The sequence below is a fragment of the Scomber scombrus genome, chromosome 3, assembly GCF_963691925.1.
Source record: "Scomber scombrus chromosome 3, fScoSco1.1, whole genome shotgun sequence".
Classification (NCBI taxonomy): Eukaryota; Metazoa; Chordata; class Actinopteri; order Scombriformes; family Scombridae; genus Scomber; species Scomber scombrus.
The window spans coordinates 14,937,138-14,964,674 of NC_084972.1; the positions used below are offsets into that span (position 1 = coordinate 14,937,138).

Genomic DNA, 27,537 nt, shown 5'->3' on the forward strand with positions numbered 1-27,537 from the left:
ATGGATTGCTATATTGCCTATAATTCAGCCACTGATCATTCTCAGTAAATTTCACATCCACAAATCTAAATGGTCTGACTTCACACTATGCTTTCATAGCAGTAAGGCAGCTCTTAATTCAAGATGTGAAGAACAGAAACAGTAAGAAGACTTTAAAAATATTTTAAAGGAAGATCATTTTATTTAATGTCTAAATAGGATTTACAATTAAATACTGAGGATGACAAATGCTTGTCCATCTAACATTAAAGACCAATAAAGATATTTAACCAAAAAAAAAAAAAAAAAAAAAAAAATGAACACATCTGAGCATGACAGAGACCCAAAATGCAGATAAAAAACCTCTTACTGACTGAACCTTCATATTATCCCTTCATAATTAGTCCATATCAAACCTCTGAACCACAAACTTTCATAAATACCTTGTCAGTCTTTAAAAATGGGCGATTAATCCTTCATTAACCTTTTAGATAGCAGAGTCAGTGTATTCTTTATGTTTTACGTGATTTGTTTATGGAGAAAAATACTGACCATCATGCTATATTATGTTCCGATGTCACCTTCAACAGAATGTAACAGCCACCACGATCTCAATTTATTTTATTGAATGTGAGGGATGTATGGTGATTTATGAGTTTGTTTGTTTTTTTAAATTAATACACATCAAATTTAATCAATAACACCATCTATGCACAAAAATGTGTATCAGCTGTACAAAAAAAGGAAAAAAGTAATGAAATTTCAGGCTCAAATAATGGTGATTAGGGTGTTTTTCACTGCTCTCACATGTAAAAGGTCCACTTTGACTTAAACAGTATGTAATGATTAAAACTGACTATGTACGTATAGAAATAGAACTCTTAAATATCAATAACATGCTTTTCTCTTTCATTTACAGTAACTGAGAAGGTATACATAAAATTACTTTATATTGAATTAAAAACCTCCCACAATGAGAACGATGCAGGTGTTGTAGCTGCTCAGGATGTGAAATTACCCTTTTTCATTTTATATTTGGATACATGAGAGATTTGATGTGAGTGTATGTGCAAAAAAGTAAATCCATTTGTGCAAATGCAGCTGTGCCAACAACACCAAATGATCAACAGAAATATTCACCAAATTAGGAAGTGACACAAGACAATTTGAATATTTTTAAATGACTCTGCTGATAGTATGTTTTTATAAGCATCATCAACTGGATTGTGTTTTCTGGTCCTAAAGTTTAGAAATTTTAATTATTGAAACTAGAAATGTTCGAAAAGGCACAACCTGAATGATTTCTTTGTTTTAGATATCTCAGCTGGAAGTTCCTATAAATACGTGAAAAAAAATGAAGAAACGATCTGAGTGTAAAAATATTTAAAATTAATGTTTACTGTTCACTCAAGTGTCTCATTTCAACTGAAACACAAATACTGACAGGAAAATAGTTTCCTGCTGTTGTTTTGTTTCTGAAAAAAACACTTGATTTGAATACAAATGGTTCCTCTTTTACAGAAACATTCACAGTGGAACTTCAGTTTTTCTTACATCAGAACTATTTTTGTTCTGCACATTTTGTGGTAATGTTGACTCCACTATTGTATATTGTAGAAGTTGTTAAAATGTTCTTAAAATCCTTTAATAATTTCAGAAAACCCATTTAGGAAAAATCAGCATTTTAAACATTTTAAATAAAGTGAATAGAATTGCACGAGGTGAAGATGTTATAATTTTCAACCCACTAAAACAGGCGAGTCGAGACGTATGGGAACAAACATTTTTATTTTATAATGCAAACTGCAACATATGAATTATATTATTTACCCAAAGGAGCAGAAAAAGGTCATATACCCGTGGCAAATAAATCACACAGTCTGTGTTAAATCTAAGTCCAACACAATATTTTCATCCTAAACCATAAAAGGGGAAATCCACCCTAAAACAAAATGTACATTCCTTTGATGTCGGACAGTTCATTCTCATTTTGTGAACATAATGAAGTCTCACCCAACGCCAGAAACATGAGAGCTGTTTCGTTTCTTCTCTGCTGACAGCGCAAAAGGGAAACACGACTTTATATCAAAGTCAAGATGTGTAAAGGGATGTGGGCAAAAATTCAGGTGCAAATTTTTTGCACATTTGGATTAAAAAGCTCAGACTTACCTTCACTGCGCTCTGGTTTCTGATTCGAGTTGTTCCTGTTCACAAATTTTAACTGAACTGTTTAATATCATAGGATTCATAAAGTGAATTCTTAAGGGTTTTTGCTTCAACAAGGCAATCTATCAGGATTTCTAAGCACAAATATAGCTCCGGTGAAAACTGAACTTCAATTTATTAGTTCAGTTATTGCTTACATAAATAATATTTACTCTACAAGAGAAAGATAAGTTTCACATTGTTCAGATGCATGTAAAAAAAGAAAAGAAAAAAGAAACAGGTCTAAAATGTGGTGTCAAATTGACTTTTTTTTGGTTGAAAAATCCCTGCGCTGTTGGTTCTTGAAACATTTTGCAATTTTGTACATCTGCATCAAGTCTTGGAAAGTTTCAGAAAGGATTAGTTGATTGGCTGAAAAACCAGCCACATGACAAAAACAGTGACTGAAGTCTTTTGTAACTCTGGAAACAAGTAAATAGCACCATGTTCACTAAGGGCAAGCCAGAAGGTAAAGGGAAAGCCACAGGGCACAGAGTTCAGGTGTGCACGTCAAGTGCTGCGGCCTGCAACAGAACTGCTGATCCTTCAAAGTCTCTTTTTGGTCCTCATTCTCTGTCGTAGTCTGGCTGTGTGCAGCTTATGCAAACATAGTCCTCTCTCTCTGCTCGCTCCGCAGACAGTCCCACACAGACCTGGTGGAACCACTGATTGCAGCTGCCGTCACATTGGACCCAGTTTACCTGAAAAGCAGCGAGATGAAGAGAGAAATGTTTTTAAACTGCTTCTCGCTCATAGCATTTTCACTTTATGTACTTAAAATCTGAGCAAAACAAGAACATAAAACACTCAAAGTGATGAATACTGTGCATGTAGTGATAATTCTTATAAAAGTGTCAAACAAACCTCGTCACCCTCTGGCTCTCTGCACCATGGTGCAGCACACAGGGAATAGTCCTCCTCTGAGTCTGATCCAGCAGGGTCAGATACTGTGTGTGTGGGAGAAGAAGCCCTCTTTGTTTCTTCACTCCTCTCTTTGCTTTTCTTTGATTTCTTTTTGCGACACTTCTTGGCCTTCTCACTGTGCTGAGAATCAGAACTGTCTTGACGTCGTTTGGTCCTTTTGCTCTGACTGTTCACCGCATTCTTTTTGACACCAGAGCTTCCATTCTGCTTTAAGACATAAACAATAAATATAACAAAATAGTAATGATTACATATAATAAACCATGGAGAATATGATCTGCACGCAATCAGTGTTCCTGGAATCGTCATTACCTTGACGTGATTGGGGCTTCCCCTCTGAGAGTGCTGGTCCTGTTCTGTGCCATTCCCACAGGGGGAGCTGTGAGAGGGCAGGGGCGCCAGTTTGTACAGCAGGTATCTGTACAGCTGTTCAGTCTCAGGCAGAGTGACCTGCAGCAGGAACCCCTCCACCAACAGCTCTTCCAGCTCTGGACCGAGTCCTGTGACAAATATGAAAAGTGATGGAGAGTTCAGTGGTGAACTATAACAGAGAGAAAACAAACTGTGCCTCTAAACATACATAGTAAAGCTTCAACACTAACCCTGGAGTGGAACTGACTGGTGCTCTGTATAAAAATATGAACCATTTATTTCCTGAGTCAGAGGTGACGATACTCGGGGTCCAACTCTCCCCTGAAACAATAAAGAACAATTAATATCAGTAAATGCTTGACATCTCTCACCTACAGTAGTTTATGTCAAAGCAAAATTATTTATAATGAAGCTCTTCTTATATTTTACTTTTCCACTAACCATCTTTGACACTTTCTCCAGCACTCCCTCTGTGCAGGCCTGCTGAACTCTGTGCTGCCATCGCACCGTCCTCTCGATGAGGAAGCGCAGTGCGTCTCCTTCTGGAAGTCGGACCCGAATCCTTTGCAGTGAAGCTAACAGGGGCAGGACCTTGTCCAGAGGGGGTTTCCTTGAACGCTGGCAGAGCGGGCAAAGCCAGGCTTGGCCATACTCGACGTCTGCACTTGTTGTAACGCACCCACAGTGGAAAACTTCTCGACAGAGCTCACACTGCACCATCGCACCCGAAGGCGCCTTTTGGCAAATACAAGCACTAAGTGCACAACAGTTTTCAGCAGGAAGAAGCTTGGACTCATTTGACGTCCTCAGAGCCAACAAGATCTCCATCTCCTTCTGGCGGACCTCTGCAAGAGTGGCCATCTGTGAAAATGAAAAGCAATAAATTCAATTAAAGACTAATGTGATTCCAGGTCTGCTGTCTGATACAGATTGTGGCTCTTTACCAGCCATTTTAATTAGTTAGAGCATGTGTGTCCAACACCATGTCCCTGTCATTTAACCTCATGTCAACTTTCCTTCCTTTAATCTTTACAGTATCATATTTTGTATCTTCAGACTTTTTTTAAGTGTGTGAATGAATCGTTTTGTGTTTGCTAACCCCCTTTCCTCAAATTGACCCTTTAACATTAATAAATTCAAAGTTCAAGTACAAAACACTGTGGATTTTAGTGAGAAAGGTGACATTTTATTCTTTACCCAATCTTTAGACTAAATTCAGATATTACCAACCACAAAAGTTCATCACTTGACAGCCAAACATGCTGCTGTTACAAAAAAACCCACAATAAAAAAGAAAATATGTCAAATTTGAAGTGATGGCTAAAAAAAACACTAAATATATGTAAGAAAGTAGTTTTTGGTCCATGAAATAATTTATTATTTCTTTTTGGGGAAAACTATGGGTCTATATTGAGCCTCTTAAGTTTAACTCACCTGAGTGTGAACTTTATGCAGTTAAAATCACTGTTTTATAACGCATTAAGTAAGTGTAAAACTTTCAGTCTTGATGAAGGTAGATTGGGGGGTTGAACGATTTCTTGCCCAAAATACAAAGTTAATAATCAGTGTGTGGGAGCCTTAATTACACTGTCACACACTGTACGTGTTGCTTGTGGGGAATAAAAGATAATACAGCTGCACTCACAGCAGATGCGGAGTCCTTGCTCTCGGAGAGAGTTCTTTCCACGTCACATAGTGAGTCCAGTTTTGTTGAAGGTTTTTTACTGATCTGTGTAGCTTCTTTAGCTTTTTTAGATCTTGACTTCTGATGCCCCGTCCCTACATCACACCTCGGGCAAAGCACCTGCAAACATGAAGCAAACCCACATTAGTTATTGATCCTGCCATTTAGAAAACAGCTTTGAAATGAACAGTGAGCGGTATCTCCGTTTACCTCGAGGAGAGAAAAAGGGGAGTTTTTCAGTAGGAATGTCTTTGCTGCGCTCTCCTTCCAGGCCTGAACATCACTGACCAGTGCCTCCAGTCGACTCAGTGGGTCGAGCCTCACTGGGATGCCCTCTGCTCGGAGTATCAGCTCAGAGAGGCTGTCCAGCACAGGAATACGCCCCCCGAGCTGCAAGCATGCAGAGATACAAATGTTTATAATCCAAACTCGTACATCTCCAAACTAGTGCTGAGAACATTCAGCAAGGAAAGGTTTATTCTACCTGGAGCGCTTCAGCTTCATGAAGCCATTTCTTGGCCTTGACGACAACGTCCTTCAGCTGCAGGCAGTTGGGCAGATAAGCAGGGATGTTTTCTACTTCTTGAAGAGCATCGTCAAGCGTCTCTATGCTTTGATATGGCCTGTGAAAAGACAAGAGCAAAATCAAGTTCAATTCATAGAAGGCAAAAAAGAGACCCTTAACAGAAAAGATGCACATGTTAAATGTAGATTTCACATATCAGCAGAAATACATGTTTTCAAATAAACATCAGATATCAGATCGTTTGAAGTGCTGGTTATGACAGAGTCTGTTGTTGCAGTGTAAAGTCTCTCTGGAGCCATTAGTGGGTTAGGCACTGTCACAACATCATGATCCTCTTTATCCACCATGATCCTGCTCTGCAGACTTGGCACATTTCACTCTGCACTGTCTGAATTTGAGCTGATTTTACATTTTCACTTCACATCTTCCACCACTGTTTAAGAAAATTGTAAAGTATATAAATGCAGATATCCTGCCTATTAACCAAGTTATAGTAAATAAATTAATACCTGCAACTAAACAAGGAATTTCTTAAATTCTGATTGTCAGATTTCTTTTTCACTTGTAGAAGAGTGACAGCTAGCAAGTAGTGGGTGAGTAGAGTGTTTGTACATGTAATAAATGGTCTGTCATCACTGCAGTAACTATAAAAAGTGTTTACACAGAGAGAAAAGGTTTGGTGTTTGACTGACACTTGTAAGATTAATTTGCTTACTCTTTCTGAGCTTGGGACTGACATAAAAGCAAAGAAGCCATAGAAACAGGAATTAAATCACAGTCTCAAATCAAGTGCAGCTCAGTTTCATCACCTGGCTTCCATGAGTCCAAGCGTCCGCTCCTCCCACTGCTCCGACACAGTCAGCAGCTCCTGCAGACGTGCCATGGCTCTTTCCACAGAGCTGTGAGGAGCCAGGCCCACGCCCTGGTCTATCAGCCTCCTCATGGTGTCCAGACAGAGGCTGTCTGGCCTGCTGCTGGCTTGCTGCACCGCCTCTAGCCAGCGAGCCTGCTCCAGTCTCTCCCTGAGCAGGGGCAGCTGGTTCAGCTCCACGTCCAGGCCCAGGCTCACATCCAGCAGGTCCTGAAGCTCCTGCGGGCTCGGTGACTCATCAGAGAGGAGTCTTTCACTGCGCTGCTGGAAGTCATCCACCCGGGTCAACAGGTCCTGGAGGTCACATTGAACAGGCATTGGACTTACGCTGAAATACTGGGTTAACACAACTTTACAAAACTACTTCATTAACTTTACTAATGCCCTGCCACAAAAAGCAAAATTTTTGTTTGTATGAATTTGAGATATTGCCAGAGCTCAATGTAAAAGTTGTGGACAGAAAAGAGTGTTTAAAGTTGAAGAAGCTGCTTTTAAAAATTCCCCAAAAACAAAACTGTCACTTTGTCATATTTCAAATTCTGTTAATGAATGAATCTTATCAAAGCTTACTGACCCTCAGTAACGGAGCCTGTCGGATATTACATGGTAGGCTGTCTAACTGTCGGACAAAAGACCTCAACTCCTCCACAGTCAACTCGTTCTGACTTTGAGACTTTCCTCCACCAGAGCGATACCTACAACACACATGAAAACTACATTACAGGCTGATACAGGACAAGCATCAACACATTAGATCTGCCTTAAAACGTAATGAAGTAGATGACCTGTACTACCTCAGCCACTTAGAAGTAACATTGAAAATATTACATCACTAAGCGATCTTTACATACTAAACAATGTACATCGTGGGTCAGAATCAACATATTTATGGTGTTTGTGGTTAGATACAAATAGACTTTGACGTAGTAGTGCTGTAACACAATATTCATTTAGACCAAAATGTGACTGAACATTTGTCAGATCTATTTTTGTAGTACCTCGTCTGCCTCTTCCCATTCAGAAGCTGTTGTGCCATCACAGCAACTTTATCAGCCTCTGAGGCAACAATGCGTAGCTGATCCAGGAGGCTGGTTTGTGGGAACGACTTTGTTTCTGCCTGCTCCACCAGGCTGTGAAGCTCTTCCAGACCTGACCAGAAAGGCATACCAGAAAGTTCTTAAAATAAAAAACACACATCCACAGACTGCAGCACATTGTTAAAATGTATAACTGAATACATGTGTGTGGGTGAGATGTAATAATGGTTTTCCTCATTTTTCTGTTAAACAAAGACACATGAAAAGCTGTTTGCTGAGAGCATTAAAAACAAGCTGAAAATATAAAGTAACAGACACTGAGACAATGAGGATGAGGAGGGTGTATGAATGTAAAGATCTTTTTGTATTAACTTCTCACCTCTTTTCTTGCTTTCTTTATTCTCCAGGATGTCCTGAACGTTACTCAGCCAGTCTTTATAGGACTCTGCGCGCAGTGTCACTGATGCCATCTGGTCGTACAACTGATCCAGTGTAAACTTGTACCTGAAGGAAAAGACAACAGACAATGGATATACTATCATGATTTTGACTTCCGGCCAAGTTTCACTGAGAAGCAACCTGACACCACTTGTAAAACTACATTTATGTTTACATTTATTATGGATAAATAACTGAACAGCCAGGCTTTGTCCTTTTTAGATTAAATGGCTGCTATTAATTGCATTAAGGAGCAGGTAACTACAGTAAAATTATTTGAGTAAAAAAGTGATGCAAGATTTCCTTTGTTTGTAGCCTTTGGCATGCCCCAAAAGTGTTAACTTAGAAGATGCACTGAAAAGAAACAAGAATTCAAACAGTTGCTGTGGTTACTGAAGACTCACTTGAGTGTAAGGTTGCTATGTGGACAGGAGCAGATGTCTTGGGCGTGGTACAGACACACCATCTTGCCAGGACTGCAGATGCAGGTGATGGCAGACAGGTAGCAGGTGGTCCGACACTTGCAGCACTGCCGCTCCTCATCTGGGAGCACCTCATAATCAACTTGTTGAGACTGCACCACACCCTGGGGATACAAAGTCAGTCATTAGAGCCACAGAGGAGACAGATGAGCTGGATACGCCAGCTGTGCAGTCAAATAAAAAAAGCCTCTTGATCTAAATCTTTTATTATGATAAACATCTTAAAATGTTCATGGTGTTCTCTAATTTAGCCCTGATGACACATCATTAAGGACATGAGACACAAAGAGAGCTTTCAGAGAAACACACAGCTTTCAATTTGTGAGCTTTGCTTTAACGCCACCAAAGTAGCAAATACAGCAAACTGAACAATGTGTGCTCATACTTCAGACCACAGTGATGTTCAGTTCCTTGTTTCTTAAATACCCTTTTTACATCACAATTAGTGCATATATGCAGATTTTTTAAAACGTTAAAAATAGGTGATTGACTCCTTTCCCAGTGCCAGTAGACGAGTTTGCCTTTCTGTTTTATCCGGTGTGTCACGTTCAATGTCATGGTTATCAGTGTAGCTGTGGGGTTTCTGGTTTACTAGCACAGTGCTGGGCAGATGACAGGTTTGTTTACAGTGACTGTGTGCTCTTGAAGACGTCAGTGTGGCCGACTACTAGCCTAACATACTAATCCTATGTAAACATATGGATGAGACCTCATGTTTATATATGGTCTCTCTGTAATAAAGTATGCATTACTTTGTTACTACAGAGAGACCATATATAACTATACGGATAAGACCATACGTTTACAGACGAAGAGCAGCCTGAAAAGGCGAAAATTAAGTGTATCCAACCGGATGTCATGATTCCATCTCTGCCGATCAGAGCTGGAGCCACTAAATACCCGTTACTACTGCAGAGTCATTTGACCCGGGATTAATACCGATTGTACCCAATCCAGATGTTAGTGGGTTTTTCGTCCTGTGTGAAAGGGTCTCTATTGTCACTACAGTGCCTTGATATAAGTTTCATATCAGTACGCCTCCTGAATGTCTGTAAAATGTGCTCTGAAAGCTAAAATTATAAAATTACATCATTGACTTTGGTTATTAACAGACTGGAGCTGCTTACCAGCTTGTTCATTCTCTCTCTTAACTCCTCTTCCTCTTGGATCATGTCGGTCATCTCCTTTTGCACTGCTGAGGCCAGGTCAACATCCATGGTGTCTGCTTTACAGGCCATGTTACAAACCATCTCGTCATGGGAGAAGACACAGTACCTGCTCAGCTGGCGATAGTGTTTCACACACTTGCGGCCAACAGGCATCTGCCAGAAAACATGAAGTTGAAGTAGAAATTTAGAGTGATGGGCAAGATGTCACTTACACAGCAGAAACAAATAACAACAAATCAGATTTTTCAGTCATATATTCTTTATTTTGTTACTTGAGATGGTTTTACTTTCCATCCTATGTTACACCTCAGTCACTGCCTGGTACTGTGTAAACAGATTGAACTCTTTTCTTACCCAGTCCATGGTACAGAAGTTGACAGCTTCAGCGAAGTTGAAACCCTGGTTGAATCCGCTGTGATACGCTCTGGGGAAAGTGATGACAAACTCGCCCGCACATTGGTTGGTGCGATAGATCTACAGTTGGCACAAAAAGAAAGAAACTGTAATGTTGTTCATGTAATTTAAGTTGTAAACATTCAACAGGCCCTCTTTTTTCCACTTCTCATTAGTTTAAAAGTGGAGACTGGGACCGACAGCTATGTTGAACGCAGTTAGGTTCTGATGTCTTAATGTATATTTGTTTTCATCATTAATCTAGATTTAGTATATACTACAAAGATTTAGTACATTTAGAAGATTTATTATGTACTACAGAGGGAAAAAAAGATTTTCTAAAACGGTTGTAAGAAACTGCAATATTTTCATCTACTTTCCTGATTTGAGAGGAGCATGTTCAGGTATTTCTGTAAGTGTTACGCACTGAACACCTGATGCAATTGCACATTCACTAACATAGTAGAGACAAAGTCTTGTATGTGTGTTTAGTGATGTGACAAATTTTGTCATCACACTTACTTATTGAAAGATCCAGCCTTGTCTCAGCAGCTTAAATGTGAAGATTAAATGAGTGAGTGTAACAGCGGGCTGCTTACCGGGATGCCGTTGTTCATCAGCGTGTTGGGATTCATGATGGTGACCAGCTGGTGAAGCAGGTCTGGCTGGGACTCAAAGAGCTCAGGAGCCAGTTTCTTCATGACAGACTCGAGGCGCTCTGCAGCGTAACCCGGGGCCCCGTACCACGTCTTTGGCTCCCCCCTGCACAAACGGTCATGTCACGGACATGTTAGTGGAAACATACCACAATAAGCAATACTTTGCTGACATAATTTTACACGATACTTTGCAGACCTTTTGTTTGATTACATATTTCGGAAATTCATCACAGCTACATTACTTTCTGACAACCAGAGAGTGCACTTTACCAGTGAAGGTAGTTTATGGAGTAGCTCCAGTGGTCCTCGATGTGCCAGCAGAAGGCAGAGAAGCACATGCCCACGTACAGCCAGGGTAACTTCATCCCACAGATGTCAGCTGTAATGTGAGTCAGCACCGAGGAGTCCAGCACTGGCATGTTGTTCAGGTTCCAGCCGCTGCTCAGGTAATGCTGAAGGTCAGAGACAGATCTCAGCACTCAGTTACGCTCAACAGGGCATTATTTAATCACATCTTAAAACAAAAACATAACATCAGTGTTCATTCTTCCAGTTACCAGACCAAAAAAACTGCTCTACTGGGTTTTGGGTCCTTTTAAAAAACTCAATGTGGTATTAGTGCTTATTTTTTCTGCAGCAGAGGGCTTGAATAATGTTTCACAGACACCATGTTAGAATTTTTAAAAAGATTTTCTGGGGGGATTTTTGACTTCATTAGATAGTGGGCAGTGAAGTGGCAGACAGGAACAACGGGAGGGAGAGATGGGTTTGATATGAAACAATAGTTCCTGGCAGGAATTGACGCTGTGGTTATGTAAAATGTGTCATTATCATTCGACTACCAGGGCACCCTGTTAGATATTTTCATAATATGCAGTAATAGTCAAGTTCAACAAATGTAATAAAACACAAGACACCAAATTATGGAGCAAAAAAAAATGTCACACTGTAGATAACTACGATAATCTTCCCCATACAGATTGACGGTACCTCATCGTCAGGAGAGACTTCAAAGTGGCTGTTGCTTATAGGGAAGCCACTCCCAAACTCCTTGGAGGCGATGTCTGCTCCGTATTCTACTGTGACATCCTCCTCGATGGTGCTGACTAGACGCCAGAACTCCTTCTCCACCAGCTCAGTAGGAACCATCTAAAAACACAGAAATATGCCATGGTGTATTATAATTATATTCAGAATATATCTGTCGGTACCAATAACATGTTAGTAAGTGTCAGTCTCTTCAGGATTTCACCAAGAATGTCTCAAAACTGCAGTGCATGACGTCTGCTTTTCCTTGCTCACCCAATCAAGACCTCTGACCTCTTCACCTCTCTCTCTCTCCCTCCCTCTTTGTGCATTAGGGTTACCCCACAGGATGTGAGTTTGTGTAAGAGGGTGAACCAACATCTGATAAGATAAACAGCACTGTCTCTGAAAGTGTTGTATCAAAGCATTCCTTCGTGCTGGATCCAAGACATAAAACCAAGAGAAGGATTTCCAAGACTGTTTCCCTCAAAGATCTGCCAAAATGTGCCTTGATCTTTTGTTGTAAATAGACATTAATGGAAGTTGAATACAAACATGCATCACAGCAGTAATAATGAATGTATATGTTTGTTTTCCTCTGTTTGTTTGGTGTCATATAAAAGCATCAAATCATCAATCATGAAAACTGCTCTCAAAATGATCTCTGGAAGAGTGTGCGAGAGGTGTAACCTTGGGCTTTTCACCAAAACAACGAGTCTCTGCCACTTTAACACAGAACTATCATTGGTTTAGACATTTTTACATGTCTGGCCCTGATGTCGTATCTCTGCCTGTTTGCCTTGCCGCTCCTCTGCTTTTCGACTTAAGTAAAGTACATGAGATGGAAACAGTTATTGTATTTCCTCCTTATATATTTCAAGCTGGCTCAGTCATTGATCCCTCCCATGCCCTCATTTTAAATCATCAGTAGACTAAACAAGCTATCAGAATTAAGCTCACCATTTATTTATATGAGAGCATTAATATTCCCCCAAACTGAGATGAGCTGCAATTACCAACAAAAACAGACTAAGTAGAATGGAAACCAGTTGGACATCAATTAGCAAGTGATGCAAACTTACATGAACTGGCATGTTGAAATAATCAGACTTGAAGGAATCAGCCATGTCTCCAAAGGTTTGGAGAGTGTAGCTCCTGCCGGCCTGCTCAAAGCCAAAAGCGACAGGTGGTTTGCCGCATTCCTGTTAAAAAAAAAGAAAAAGATAAGAGAAAATGCTTGGAACTGCAGTATATTTGTGGATATCAGACAGGATATTGTATTGTTCCAAATTATGAGCTTGTTTCTCCGTCAGGATTTCACTCCTTGGGGGTGGAGGGGCTGCAGCTCACCTGAGCCAGGCACTTGGGACATCTCCAGTCACCTTTGGGAACATCGTGGAGGGGGGGGATGAGGCAGAAGATGTGATAGCTGTCATCACAGCCGTCACACAGTAGCAGGCGGTCCTCAGCACTCCCACTGCCACATACCAGGCACATGTACTGTTCCACCTGAGTAAACAGAGCAGAGACACAGTGAGTGCCTCCTTTGTTCTGAGATTTGCAATTTTTCCCCCTATCATTTGTAACACTGGAACTTAAATCATGTAAGAACATGACAGTCTTGCCATAAATCCAAACAGTATACTTACTTTACTCTCGGGGGGTTTGTTTATCGTATTTAATACAGTTTCTTCATAATCTGTAGGAATCATGTGTTCAATGGGCTCCTTTTTCACCTCGGTCACTGCCATTCTCACTGCAAGACATGGATGAAAGATCAGTGATTAAGGTGTCAAATAATGTTCCTCACCTCAACCAAAATATTTCTCTTCTTTCAACAAACCAGGAAACATGAATTGTCTTTGTTCTTACCTGGCTCATGTTTGGCAGCATATGTTCCCATTCTCCTCCTGAGATTGGGACGATTCTCACAATCTTCTTCAGTTTCACTTTTAATGCAGCCTCTCTGTCAGAGCATCGTGGTGAGAGTCAAAGAATAACAAGAAATACAGTGAGTGACCCTTGAAATGCAAAATGACTGCAGTCACATGCTGGATTAAAAGTCAGTACGTCTTTTATCATGTTTGACATGTCTTTTGCTGTAAAATTAGACTCTTCTACAGCAAATTTATGTTGTATGTGTGTAAAAACCATTTTATCAGTGCTCCAGATTTGAATACATACTTTATATCTCCACATTAACATATTAATGAATCAAGCATGATTAGAGAGAAAACGTTAATGGACAGAACGACAGACCGACCAGACTCACTTCAGATTTCATTCGTTTTGCTCGGCGAGCTATAGTGCAGATCTCCTGGGGCTGGACAGACTGGCGCTGCGGCAGGTCATGAGGGGTGTACTCCTTATCTTTAGTGTCATTGGTCAAGGTGGCCTTCTGCAAAGAGAATAAGATAAGTGTGAGTCATGGGAAATTTAACTCAACGCCAAAAAAAACAGACATTTTTAAAAAGATTCACAAAGTCTCTAATTTTTTCTGAATTCAGGCCAATTGAACAAAACAAAAACACTCTAGACGAGTGCCTGTGATTAAAATAATACTGTGTGGGTTACATGGTTTCTACTCATGATGTCTAATCAGTACCAGAGTGTATTATAGTGTATACCTGGCAAAGGCACTGTAATGAACCATGAATTCTTCCTATAAACACTCAACTGTGAACAACAACTGCTGCTCTTGTGGGAAAAGAAAACGAGTGATAAGACGTACGGGCAGATTGGCTCCATTCTGGAACAGGTTATATGGGAAAAGGATCCTCTCATAGTGCGCCCGCAGATGAGAGCCAACAGCCTTGCCTGGAGCAAAGCCCATCTTGACGGATATCCTTGTCCATCGTCGCTCTCTGCAGACGGCATCGAATCCTCCCTCTTCATTCACCAGCTTCAAAATAGAGCAAACACGTACACAATTCAGTCTTTTTCAAGTTGTGTTTGTGTGAATGTGTGGAAAACAGTTATTTGAGTGTAAATAAACTCAAACATATAATTTTACTGTAAATTGTTTAAATCTATCTTTAGATTCCAAAACCAGCTTGATTTCACATGTACCTTATTCAGCTGGTATAGATCCAAAATCTTTCTTTCCACATGAGGGATTTTCAGAGTACATCCTTGAAGCTCCCAGAATTTGGCTATTTGATCCAGGAAGTTGAGCTTCACTCTGGTCTGAGCCTAAAAAAACATGATGAAAGAAAAGTTAGTTAGTTGTGTGATAAATATATAATTCTTTAACATGACTACAGTTATCAGATACTAGTGACCTTTTGTCCAGATCATTGTAGAGAAACCTACTGAAATTATCTTAATAGTTTTGCAACATTCTTTGCTTTCATTCATTTCTGAAAAGGAAATATAGCATCAATCAGTTTTAATTGGCTGCAATGAAGCAGCTGCTCACAACAATTCAATCAAAGGCAAACCTGAGATAATTTGAGTGTCTGATGGGGATGAATTAGAGCAAATCTGACGGATTTATCAGGTAGCATGTCAGAGAGCCTTTGAAAACTTCGCTCACAGAACAAACAATAAATGTGATCAGTGAGATTTGTTCACTAGAAAGCTTCAGTTCAAGTTCAGTTTTATTGAAGCTGTAAATTGTTTGATTTACATTCGTTTCACTTGGTGGAAAAAAAAATATAGACATAAACAATGCTACAATGATGACATTTAAAAGCCAAACAAAAAACACCAAATACCACATTAACGCTTTGAATTTATGCATCTTAAATATATACACACATAATAAATGAACATACCTCCAATTCATTAAGCCGTTGTATCCGTGGTGTGAATTTCAATCTGTCAACATCACATGCAAACGGTGGCTGCCATTCCTAAAGAGTAAACAAAAACATTTGATTGACCAAAAAATTAGACCACATTGATGAAAGTCACTCAACATGGTCCCGAAATATTAACTGTGGTATATGATGTAAATGGGATATATTACAACAAATAAGATGAGAAACGACTTAACTATAGCTACTTAACACATCAGTTTTATTTTTCATTGATGCATCTTTTCTTTACTGGCATGCCTCAAGTCCAAAAAAAGGGGCGTTTATATTTAAAGCCAATCCTAAATACACAGTCAGGTTGCAGTTCATCTATTAAACCCACAGACTATTATTAAAGTCAGGAAGTCTTGTGTGTGCAAACATACAGAGAGAAACACCTCAGGCATCAGGTTGGACAACATCAGTACTGATAATCAAATAATTGATGATTTTTTGGGGGGTAATATTAATAAATAATAACAATAATCATATTTACAACTCCTGAATTCAGCTGCAAGGCGACATGAGGAGTGATGTCAAACTAAACACTGACATTTAAAAATGTTTGTCAGAGTTTTTGAAAAAAAAAGAGTTTATTATCACTTCAGATTTGTCACCAGGATTTAAAACCACTAAAAAAAACAACCCAAAACACAACAAAAAACAAACAGATGAAATGAATTCTTGGCTCCATATGAGGGAATTAACCACACCAGCCTGTCTGACAGCTAGACTAAACATTGACATTTCTGGTATTAATGAACGCTGTGTGACAAACACACCTACTCGCATTAGACCACACAACTTCCTGCAAGACTAGAGAGCGTATTGTCAGCACTGGCTCAAGGGGCAGGAAGATAATCTGTTTTACAAACACTAAAATTTATGATACACACTCTTTTTGAAATCATATTTTGTTCAAACGTGGAAGGAAAAACAAATTGTGAAACGTGTCCTTGATTTTGTTCTAAGAAGTGTTTATTTTGGTTGCCAGCAGGTTGATTCTTTCTTTTCCTTTCATGCAAGAACACATATACACTGTCCTAGTCCGGCTAAACAATGGCTGTCAGTGTGATCAAAACACGAAAAAGCTGAAATACTCCAGCTCTTTTCTCCAAGAGACACTAAAAAAAAATCCCAGAGCAGACAAACGTGCTTATCTGTGAGAAGTTTCAGGTTTCACATTTGCCCTTCATTCAGTTTGCAACGAGCAGACAAACAAACATTTATTATCTTCACAGTTTACATGCTGTTATTGTGGTGTTCAAAAAATGTGCTAAGCTAAAAGTGAGTACATTTGCTCTCATGCAGCACTGAGCAGATGGTTACTTTTACATCAGTGGCTCCACACTTTGTTTAGGCTTTCAAAAATAACTGAAAAAAAACAACTAATCAGACACACAAATGAGCTGCTGTTCAAAAACAACAGCAACCTACATTTACATTCAGAGGAAATTAAGATTTGACATATTTGCATTTGTTTATATTACATTTTTACATGTTTAAGCATTTTAATTTACTTTGAGTAACTTGTAGAAATGTGAAAAGTTGTTACATATGTCATTATATAATGGACCCATCTTAGTTTTGCTTTAAAAAAAAAAAATCACAAAGTTGACACCATGGAGCCAAACTCTCATTGACGCTGGATTGTAATGAAAAGGCTTCAAATGTAATTAATTAGACATGTAGATGCAAGATATATAAACAGATGATGTGAGCGGACTAAAGCTGCAGATCATGCTTCAAATCACCAGAATATTTGTTTAAAAAAGGTCCAGAAACAAAGCCTTTATTTTGAAAAGGGTAATTATTATTTTTTTTTTTTTACACATATATATAAATGATCACCCAGTGAGTAGGTGACACACTACTGCATGTAAAACTACAGTGAGATTAGTGCACTGTTTTCAGATTAAATACACCGATGTCTGGACAGGCTTTTTTCCTCACTAGGACAGCAAATTGACAACTATAGGAGCAATAGATGATGCAGGATTAGAGTGATAAATGTCAGAGCACAAAAAGAGTTTTGAGGCACATGAAGCTGCGCTGGGTTTTCGGACCATCCTTCAAACACAAGTTCAACCACATTAACCACACCAGTCAAGATTACAAGAGCAAATTTAGTCAAAGTATGACCAGAGGGAGCAAAATGACAAGTTGTGAGAAGTTACGTCACTAAAACATCACTTCCATTTGTGCAACTTGCATCTACATTCAAAATGTGACCTGTTTTAAAACTCTCAGAGGAAATACTGACCACAAACTGTGCACCCAGAAATCACTGATCAAAAACAGACGGATGCAATCTCTTCATCCTTTCTTTAAAAAACTAAAAAACAAAACTCTTTTTGAAAAGAGAAAAAAAAAAAAAAAATCTCTTTCTTCTTTTAGATCTGATCTAAAAAAAAACACAAAGGATGTTACATGTTCATGGTGTGTAGCCATGCAAGCCTCTGGATGCCGTCCTCTTTGAACAAACATGAAAGTTTGTGTCTTTGTACAGACTCAGATTCTCACTGCTGAGGGACTCAGGACTGTTTGCTGGGTTTTTTTTTTTTGGTCTGCATGCCAGCCTCCAGCCAAATTTTGGTCTGAATGTTCAGAAGAAACTGCTGGTGCGTGACACAGGACTGCAGATACTGTTGCTGACTAAACACTGGACTTTTAAAGATGTTCTTATATTAATTTTATATATAAATACAAACTCAAGGAGCAGATTTTTTTTTTGTGTTTTTTTTTTTTTAACCTTTTTGACCTGCTGCTTCTTACCATATGGTACATAGTTAAAAAAAAATAAATAAAAAAACCGACCCAGCATTTTAAAACGTGTCATGGCGGCCATAAAGATGTCAGCATATTCAAACAAACAGATGCTCAGACTAGAGTGTAGGAGGCTTCAATTTAGTCTCTTTAACCTCTTTTGTGGTTTCCTAAATGATGAGATCAACAACACAAAAACACATATTTGAAGTTATACAGTAAATTAGATGGCCAACAGTTCCTTAAAATAATCCTGTGTCAGATTAAATTTAAATTATTAACTACTAATATTTGCTTTAAAAATGTTTTTCTCAAACTTAATTTGTTTAAATGAGCAATGCTTCTTTTTTTTTGGGGGGGGGGGGGATAAGTTAACACTAAAGCAATCCCCAACCCATCCTTTTCTCATAACAACTCCTCTCCTGACCGTCCCCTGTGCAAAATGGGCTTTTACAGCTTCTCAATTTATACAAAAAAAAATCCAAAAAAAAAATCAGCCCTGCTTTATCAAATGGCAAACAGACCCAACAAAACAATTTACACCCTGGACATTAATCCTTTAAAACACTACCATGGAGATAGCAGTCACAATCAGCATTACTTAATTCAGCAGAATTTGCTCTTTATCTAATTTGAGTGGTAGCGTGGACACACCCTTGAATAAGATATCTGCTCTCTCCCAACAAAACCTATCACAAATAAGGTCAACGTAAGATTAGTGTCATTGTTTTTAGTGTGTGTGGAGAAAACTATAATTATTTCATATTCTTTATACACTGAGAGACACTTAATCTGTGGCTACAGTGACGTGATAGAGGCGTGGATTAAAAGGCACTATAATCATCCAATTGAAAAAAAGAAAAGAAAATATAATAAGGACAGCCAGTCATCCGAGTTTTTCATAATAACAAGATTTTGTTGTTGTTCTGTAAAATCCCCAAAATACATAGCTGGCTAGTTGAAGCTGTCAATAACCAGGGTGGTGGTGTAATTTAAGGGAGATTAACATGATAAAAGTGAGTTGAACAGAGGAGTTGACTGTCCATTATTAGCGCCGTGTTAAAGCAATCCGTCTCTCCATAAACACTTGGTCACCCAGCACGTACGTAGCGTTAGCCGACGATACTGCTGCAGCTTTAAAACAGGCCTGATTAACCTTATCGACGACACAAGCTGAACAATTACAAATAAAGTCAAGTCTTTATAGTTAACAAACTGTATGAGCAGCTGCGGTCAAACGGCTAACAGTTTAAATCTCGGTAGGATCATTTCCGTGCCACCGACTCCAGGAAGCATTTCGTTCTGCGCTAATGTAAACAATTTACATTATATATTCGCATTACTTTTTAACTTTAGTGTTTGAATTATTCTCTTAAAATCATGCTCTTTCAATTGGCTGTTAGCTTGAATATATATTAGTCTGTTTGGATGTTAAAACTTCGTCAAATGTCTTCCTTTAATGGCCCGTCCGAGTGGTTCACTACACAGCACCGAGCTCAGGCTAACTGACAATCCGCCATGTTGAAACCTGTCTCAAAAACACAACTTTGGCTGCTTAGTTGACGCTCATTTATATCCAGCAGCCGAGCCCGGCACACCACGGTAAACATCAAGAAATATCTGACAAAAATTATTAAATACTGACCGGTGGCGGGCGGATTTTGCAGATGCCAGTTTTCTCTGCAATGGGTCGTATTTTGTTGATATACGCAAAAGGGTCAGCAAATTCCTCCCAGCTGGGCTCAAAAACAGGGCACTCCGGGGGAGGAATGAACTCATTCAGGGGTTGAGTCATCGTTGCATCCTCGTTATGGCTGTCAAATATGTTTTAAAGGGTTTCCTCGCGCCGAATATGCTCGCTTTTTTGGATGTCTTGGTCTTTTTCAGTTCATATCCTCTCTCCACTCATTGAACTCAAAGACGAATTATCTAGTTGCAGGGTGACAGCAACAGAGAGCCGTGTGCCTCCGCTTGGAAAAGTAGACACCCACAAAAATGATTGAGGCTACTGTTAGGTCAGCAGCGTTAGGGTTAGTGGTTACATCTCACAAAAAAACTCACTGTAGGTATTATTTGCATATGCTAATTCTGATCATATGTATGGATAACATTTTAGTACAAAGACACAGCTCTTATAGTGACTGCTTACATATATATATATTTATATATATATATGTAATTTACAAGTTAGTGTAGAGCAAACGTCTTATGCATCATGTGTCTTTCTTATAGTCCTATCTAAACTACATTATTGTGTTCTCACGTCGTTAACACTTTCTAACCACAATATTTTTTTTTAGTTAGGGATTATTGGTTCCGTGGTTTCCTCACAGATGATTGCTCGCCTGTTGTGTGAGTTTGATTCGTTCACCCTCTGGCGCGGCTTCATCGGTTGACAATTAAAAGGATGAGTTGGATGGGCTTTGTCTGTCTCCGCTCGGCTGTACCCAAATAATAGCCGTTACAGTCGGTACGTCAGGTTCTGTAATCGAACGCATCCCGTAGATCTTTGCGCGCTGGCCGGCTCTTCATTTTTAAATGGTCTAGAGGAGCTATCTGATTGGCTGGTGAAGGCAGAGCCTGACTGTAGTCATATGTTGATAGTTCAGCTGTTTGTTTTAATAATAAACATTTAAACTTAGTCATTTACTCTATACCAACTCCTGTACCCTCCTAGGATAGAGTACAGCCTTTAATATATAGAAAAAAAAATACAATCTTTTAAAAAATGTGCTACAGTTTTAATGTAGAATCAGGTTTATTGCCAAGTAGGTTTGCACAAACAAAGGAGTTTGTCTTGGTGTTGTGGTCAAGATTACACACAAAAATTAAGTAATCCTAAATAGTATAAAAAGGAAAAATACAGTAAAATATGTTAATATTTATTCTAATAAGAAGAGCTGCTACAGATTCAGGTTTTAGATTGAAGAGGATGAAATAAAATGTTCAAAATACTGAAAACACTGTAATGGGGAGCCATCTGGCTTCAAAAATGCTTTTATTAGCCTATGTTTTACAGGATTTTTATATTACTTTTGTTTCTCATCTTTAACACATTTATTTGTTGTACATTGTCTTGACATCATCTGTTTTATTTATTGGTTGAGGTCTATCAAAATTGTCTTATCAATACTGTCAGTCTAACATAATCACATAATCCTTTTTTGACAATAGTCATTACAGTATGGTAAGGTTATGACACTGATTTAATCCCATACACAGGTTAAATATATAATAATAAATAAAAACTGACTTGACTGAGGGTTAACATTTTTGGCACAATCACATCAATTTAATCTGTAAACTGCAGCAAAAAAGCGCAGCCAACTTTAACTGCACTCATTTAGTTTCAGTGTAGTGCAAGACTGCTTTGAATGTAACCGTTCTCTGTTTCATTTCAGCTTCCTGTTGGTGGATTTTGGTCAGTAGACTCTAATGGGTACAAATGACAGGTGTCTTTCACTACTTATGCCACCTCAGCAATGCAACATTTTCCAAATTGCCAGCAAGGCACATTTAGTTATCACAACTTGTATACAGCCATGATCTGTTCACATAAAATGACGCACATTTATAAACTGTTATAATTCTACATTTTCTAACATTCCCCCTTTTATAATATTCTAAACATAACACTCTTCATCCACAATAGTCTTTATTCTTTAAAAAAAAATAAAAATAAAAATCACACTTTGAAAGGGAAACAGCATCACTCTCTCACTGTATTTAGCTGACAGGCACCACTGCTGCTGACTCTGATGCAGCTCAGCTTTCTGAGTGGGGGGCGAAGCCTTTGACTGACAGGTGCACACCACAGACACAACAACAGTGAGCACATCATGTAACAGACTGGCAGCAATGACATAACAAATCGCTGTATCAAATAATGAATATCACGACCTCTAGTGGTAAACACAAGACTTACACCTTAAAATAACTAATGCGTTTAGGTTTTAAAGGGTTGGTCCACCCAAATATGACAAACCCACCCACAACACTTTCTCACTCGCATAACCACAGAACATGCTGTTAGCAGTTTTTCTACAATGAGTATTACAGTATTGCAGGTAACAGTGAGGTCTGTGGATTATCCAGAGTAATTAGGGCCTAGGCTGTGGAGAGAGATGTTGCTGATGGATATTTTTGAAAAGCAAGTTTACACTTTTAGGAGAAAAAAAAATCTATTTGCCTAAATACCACAAGAAGGAAGTGAGAAAAATGCTTTATTTTTGAATTGGTGAAGCAGCCCTTTCTATATGTTCTTTTTGTTGTTTGATTGTTGACTTTTCGATAATAGACATTTGTATTCATTATTGTTGTGCTGCGCTCAAACTGCAGACAGCAGCACATTTTCAGCGAGTACAAATCTGATAACAAATGTACCCAATTAACATTATGTATGGTTTACCTAGCAGACATGCATGGCACACAGACAGAAATTTAAGACCACCACAGGCTCTGACAGCCATCAGTGCATATACATGTTCTGGAGTCACTGACTCATTTTGAATGATTTGCAATTGCGTACTTGGCGAGTCGAGTATAACAGTTTTATGACTAGAAATGTTAGTTACATATTTTAATAACTGCCCTTTCAGCAAAAATAATGCTCAATGTTAATTACAACATATTACACCCACTTTATCTTTAGGACAAATCTACACAGATGGGAACCTGATTCTTCTCAACAATGAGCACATTTTAACAGCTTCAACAAATGATTATTTCTTGCATTAATTAATAAATCAAAAAATTGATTCAAGTAATCAACTTACTTAATATTAAAAATGCCCATTACAAGTTCCTAGAGCCCAACACGTCATCTTTTAATGGTCTTTTGTTAAACCAACAGCCCAAAATCAAAAAGTATTCAACTTACAGTGATATGGAACAAAGAAAAGTGACAAACTCTCATTATTTGAGGAGCTGGAACTAATGAAAGTCTGGTACTTTTGCTTGATTTGAATTGTTATCAAAATTGTTAAATTAATCGTAATGACGTTTCAGAACTCAACTATTACTTAGCACTAACTACTCGTACATTATAGACTTCTTCATCTCATTGATTTGACAGGGACCGGCACATTTTGTGGGTTAACAGACACTGAGACAAAAGAACTTGCATCATATTAGCCAGGAAACAGCTGCAGGGTGACATTCATCAGCTTCCCAAAAACATTTTTATTAGAACAGGATGATCATACTGTCATCAGTGTTATGAAGAAGAAAAGTAGTGACATGGTCCTGTTATCATCACTAATGTACGCATAACACCCAGATCTGTATGTACAGTATGTATCGAATGTGTGTGTGTGTGTGTGTGATTGGTTATGTCGGGTTAGGGTCAACTCTGGGAGTAAATCCATGAAAAGCCTGCCAACACATTTTCTTAGAGTTCTGCTGGGCTTCACTATGTATTTACACTATGTATGATTCACCCTTTCCAAAGCGACATAGAAACTTTTCTTGTCATCCAAACAGTGCCAGCCGATGGGTCCAATCTCACAATCTGCACAGATTAGATACTTGATTCTCCCCACGTCCTTAGTGAAGCCCACATTCTCAAAAGTGTACATGTCATCCACTAACCAGTGGGCAGTCAGAGTGTCCCCATCCGCTGAGCCCTCTGTGGTGCTGAGGTTGCTCTTTTTCCGCATGGATGGCAGGACCAGCTGATGGGAGAAAACAACAGAAAAAACACATCTCAGAATCAGTAGTGCATAATGGTTTTGTATTATGTACCTGGAAACATGCAATGAATCTGAATTTAAATGGGATGTTCTTTGCTTTCAATTAAACCCAGATGGAAGAAAAATGTTTTAAGAATACAAACTAAGACCCCTCTCCTGGTTTATACGCATCAGACATGTTCCTTGTTTATAAACGCAGCAGATCCATCAGACCTTTTTAATAGGTTTAGCATTCTCCTACAGTGTATTTACTGGTGCCTTAGCCCTGTTGTTTGTTGTACATATATACTGAAGATGTATTTGTATAAGAGCTCCTTTTGTGTGAAATGATGCTGTACAAACACCACGACTGACAGACTGATATAATCTGTGAACAACACATTTAGGCTTCACTGATATGAGTCCAGTACATAATGTCATCCATCTTTACCTCTTTCTCTGCAAACACAGCCATCCCTGGGCACAGCACCTTGGACCCGCAGCGTTGACATACAACAGACTTCCTGTTCTTGCCGTCCTCAGAGAGCAGGTCGAACCGGTCGGAGCTGTCTTTGGACTGTTGGTCATTATCCATCTCGAGCCCTGACAAACATGCACAGACAAGCTTGGTACATGGTGTCATTCATCAGCCAAACTAGACTAAACTGAGGGACAGTAACTGACCGTAAGAGCCAAACAGATTTTGTTAAATGATGAACAGAATGTGGAAGTTCAGAAACTCACACTTGAATTATTCCCTGAATTCAAGACGATGGTGAAGTTGGTTTCCAATTCAGAGTTAAGGTGAAAGTTAAGTGAAATATAAGTATAAATATTTAATGGCTCAATCATTTTTTCTTTACAGCTTATAAAAGTGTTAGACATTGTAGCAAAAGCCTTGGCAAGAGTCCAGACCACATTAGACCAGCTCCACATCAACATCACACACAGCAGACCAGAACTCAGCAGACCAGAAATGTAACGCACCTCATCACCGATGTAGATTAACCAAAGATAATTTAGTATATAATTAATTTTTAAAAAGACAAAAAAAGATTGAAAAAAATACTATAAAATTATAAATCTAATGTAAATAACACTGTAAATACATAGAATAATAATGCAAATATAAATACTAAAAATAATAATTATATTTTATGATAAATCATGTATTCTATAATAAATATATATTATAATCATGAATAAATGCAAATTAATAAAATAATATATAATAAATGAAAAGTTTTGTTTTTTTGCACTTTAATTTTAATAAAGAAAGCATTCAGTCTATCGTACTATATAAAATGCATGAATGTTACTAACTTCACTTCTTCCCTGGAGTTTCTGTGCTCTCTCGTCTCACAGGTTGCTGGCGACTCTGTCCTGTTTGACATCCATGCACCCTGCTGTTATTATTATCATTGTTGTTACTTTTATTAGCACTATATAGTAAATAAAACTGAACTGAAAGTAGAATCGAGTTGAATTGTTCATTCTGTGAAGCACCTCAGCATCAATGTATAATAATTTATCAATGTATATAATTTTATCTAAAAAAAAAAAAAGGAAGGAAAAACAAACAAACAAAAAACAACAAAGGGATTAAATTCCCTTTATGGGTGAAAGGAGACTTGGTTTAACCATTAATCATTCATTATATGAGGACTGCAGCCTCTCCTGCAGTCATCTACTGAGAGGGATTAAAGGTGATTAAAATGTTAATAGTTCAATGTTTTTATTTCCAGATGTTGGTTTAGGGTTAGGGGTAAAAAATGCATCTTTGTTCTCTGCTGATGAGAGCTCATCAAATCTATAATTTGCCCTTTATATGTTTCACATCCTGATTCTGCCACTGCTCATCATGATATTTGAATGAATTATCATATTCGGTATGTAATACTCTGACATGCTCAATGCAGGTACTGACTACACATTAGAAGTAACTGAGGAACCATCATTCATGCAGCCGCATCTCTCTGACTGGTCTTCAACTCACTTGAGCTCCTGCCAATGTAAAATATGCTTTCATTTCCACAGTCCTCCAGGGTGGTGTTGTAGCTAGAATAAAACAGGGATCATACAGAGGCATAATCCTGCCAACTCCTTTCTGTGAAGCCATTTTGGCGGCTTAAACATGCCCAAAAAACTCATAAAAATTTGCACACGTGCCAGACTTGGTGAAAAATTTGATATTTTATGGGTTTCCAAAATGGGCGTGGCAAAACGGCTCTACGGCGCCACCTAAAACATCTTAAAATTGGAAGCCCCTCCCCCCAGATCAACGCAGGTGAATGAAATTCAGCATGCACATGTATCATGTCCAGATGCACAAAAAAGTAAAAACCCTAAAGAGCCAAACCGAGAGACAAAGTCTAAAGGGGAGTCGGCCATTTTGATTTTAATGTGCGATTTTGGAGCTGAACTTCTGATTGGTCAATGACCTGCTCTCTTATTTAATGACGGATGCCCCTTTTTGTTCCCACACCTGTAAAAGAGTGTTAGACATAGTAGAAAAAGCCTTAACGCTGTTAAAACGCACCTTCAGATTTGTGAAACCTTTACTTTGCTCATGAAAACGGAAAATGGCGATTTCACTGATATTTTTCTAGCCAGACATCAGATCAGTTCCAGATCAAAACCCATAACAATTAGATTAATCCCATCTTAATAATGATAATCTTCATCCTGATCACTGGACATCCAGATATTATGGAAAATACTAACAAGGCTTTTGCTACGATTTCTAACACTCGGTGTCGGAGCAAAAAACTGAGAATCCGTTGATAAATGTCATTATTTATGTTTCCCTTAACTTTTCCCTCAATTAACCCCTAATCGTTAGCTAACTTCAGCGACGTGAGTATGACTTCTATTAAGCCCGTTTACGCACACTGAATATACTGAAAGCTAAACAGAATAAAAGCTCAGCTATAAAAACTAAGGTTACAGTGTCTAAGTTACTGTCACTGGAGCTGCAGCTAACGCCTATGATAACACTGATGCTAACACTGAATTCAGCCGACAGTGACGAAACAAAAAAACACAAAACACACCGTCAACATTTGTTACATATGTCTGAGTAAAGTAAAACAAGACCTACCGAAAGATTGAGGGAGAAAACAAGGTTGAACACGACAACTGATTGGTAAAAACAGACAGGTTAACTAAAGCTAGGTTAGCATACTAGATGGTTTCCACCCACTAATGCTCTCGGTCAGAAACACACGGCGATTACTTTGGTTCCTAATTAAACAGGATAAATCTGAATTATTGACTAGAAAAAACACTGTATCGTTGTTTCTGCTAATTCTACGATCTATTGAATGTAGGTTAAAACGCACTGTAGAAGTGGCAAAGATGAAATATGATTCATTTTAGTCATTTAAACTATGCTATTTGAGAGAACAATTATTAGTTGTTTTTCAATACACATAATGAAACACTAAACAATTTATTACAGTAACAAAAAATGCTGTAAGAAATAAGTAAACTGCGGAGACAAATGAAAAATAAGTATATGAACAAAAAACAACAAAACAA

General features: G+C 38.5%; 2 protein-coding genes across 4 annotated transcripts; both read right to left on the reverse strand.

The window, feature by feature from the left end:
* Positions 1-1,748: 1,748 nt before the first annotated feature.
* Positions 1,749-20,260, reverse strand: kdm5ba (lysine demethylase 5Ba). 2 transcript variants are annotated; one of them, XM_062415386.1, is made up of 27 exons: positions 19,974-20,260; positions 15,542-15,619; positions 14,835-14,957; positions 14,497-14,667; positions 14,038-14,163; positions 13,638-13,731; positions 13,415-13,521; positions 13,116-13,274; positions 12,848-12,967; positions 11,730-11,888; positions 11,010-11,191; positions 10,680-10,842; positions 10,042-10,161; positions 9,646-9,840; positions 8,441-8,622; positions 7,978-8,102; positions 7,560-7,710; positions 7,136-7,256; positions 6,500-6,855; positions 5,649-5,787; positions 5,375-5,554; positions 5,126-5,284; positions 3,922-4,341; positions 3,711-3,801; positions 3,421-3,608; positions 3,049-3,312; positions 1,749-2,885 (listed from the first exon to the last, which is right to left on the reverse strand). In XM_062415386.1, the coding sequence occupies exons 1-27, from the start codon at positions 20,121-20,123 to the stop codon at positions 2,751-2,753; spliced, it is 4,458 nt and encodes a 1,485-aa protein (XP_062271370.1). In that variant the 5' UTR covers positions 20,124-20,260; the 3' UTR covers positions 1,749-2,750. The 2 variants fall into 2 exon arrangements, with proteins under 2 accessions (XP_062271370.1, XP_062271369.1); XM_062415385.1 differs by having other exon boundaries at positions 3,049-3,315.
* A 3,229-nt stretch (positions 20,261-23,489) lies between these two features.
* Positions 23,490-27,200, reverse strand: rabif (RAB interacting factor). Of its 2 annotated transcripts, none has more exons than XM_062416473.1 (3): positions 27,098-27,200; positions 24,449-24,600; positions 23,490-24,000 (listed from the first exon to the last, which is right to left on the reverse strand). In XM_062416473.1, the coding sequence occupies exons 2-3, from the start codon at positions 24,590-24,592 to the stop codon at positions 23,752-23,754; spliced, it is 393 nt and encodes a 130-aa protein (XP_062272457.1). In that variant the 5' UTR covers positions 24,593-24,600; positions 27,098-27,200; the 3' UTR covers positions 23,490-23,751. The 2 variants fall into 2 exon arrangements, with proteins under 2 accessions (XP_062272457.1, XP_062272455.1); XM_062416471.1 differs by lacking the exon at positions 27,098-27,200 and adding an exon at positions 24,742-24,755.
* Positions 27,201-27,537: the final 337 nt, after the last annotated feature.

What these genes read in the sequence shown, in the direction of transcription:
- rabif (XM_062416473.1), bottom strand. Translation starts at nt 24,592, where the DNA reads ATGGATAATGACCAACAGTCCAAAGACAGCTCCGACCGGTTCGACCTG. An exon ending in CTGTGTTTGCAGAGAAAGAG is followed by an intron (nt 24,001 to 24,448) that starts GTAAAGATGGAT and finishes TTCTCCCATCAG; the next exon opens with CTGGTCCTGCCATCCATGCG.
- kdm5ba (XM_062415385.1), bottom strand. Translation starts at nt 20,123, where the DNA reads ATGACTCAACCCCTGAATGAGTTCATTCCTCCCCCGGAGTGCCCTGTT. An exon ending in GAGAGAGAATGAACAAGCTG is followed by an intron (nt 8,623 to 9,645) that starts GTAAGCAGCTCC and finishes TTGTATCCCCAG; the next exon opens with GGTGTGGTGCAGTCTCAACA. An exon ending in CATAGCAACCTTACACTCAA is followed by an intron (nt 8,103 to 8,440) that starts GTGAGTCTTCAG and finishes CTTTTCCTTCAG; the next exon opens with GTACAAGTTTACACTGGATC.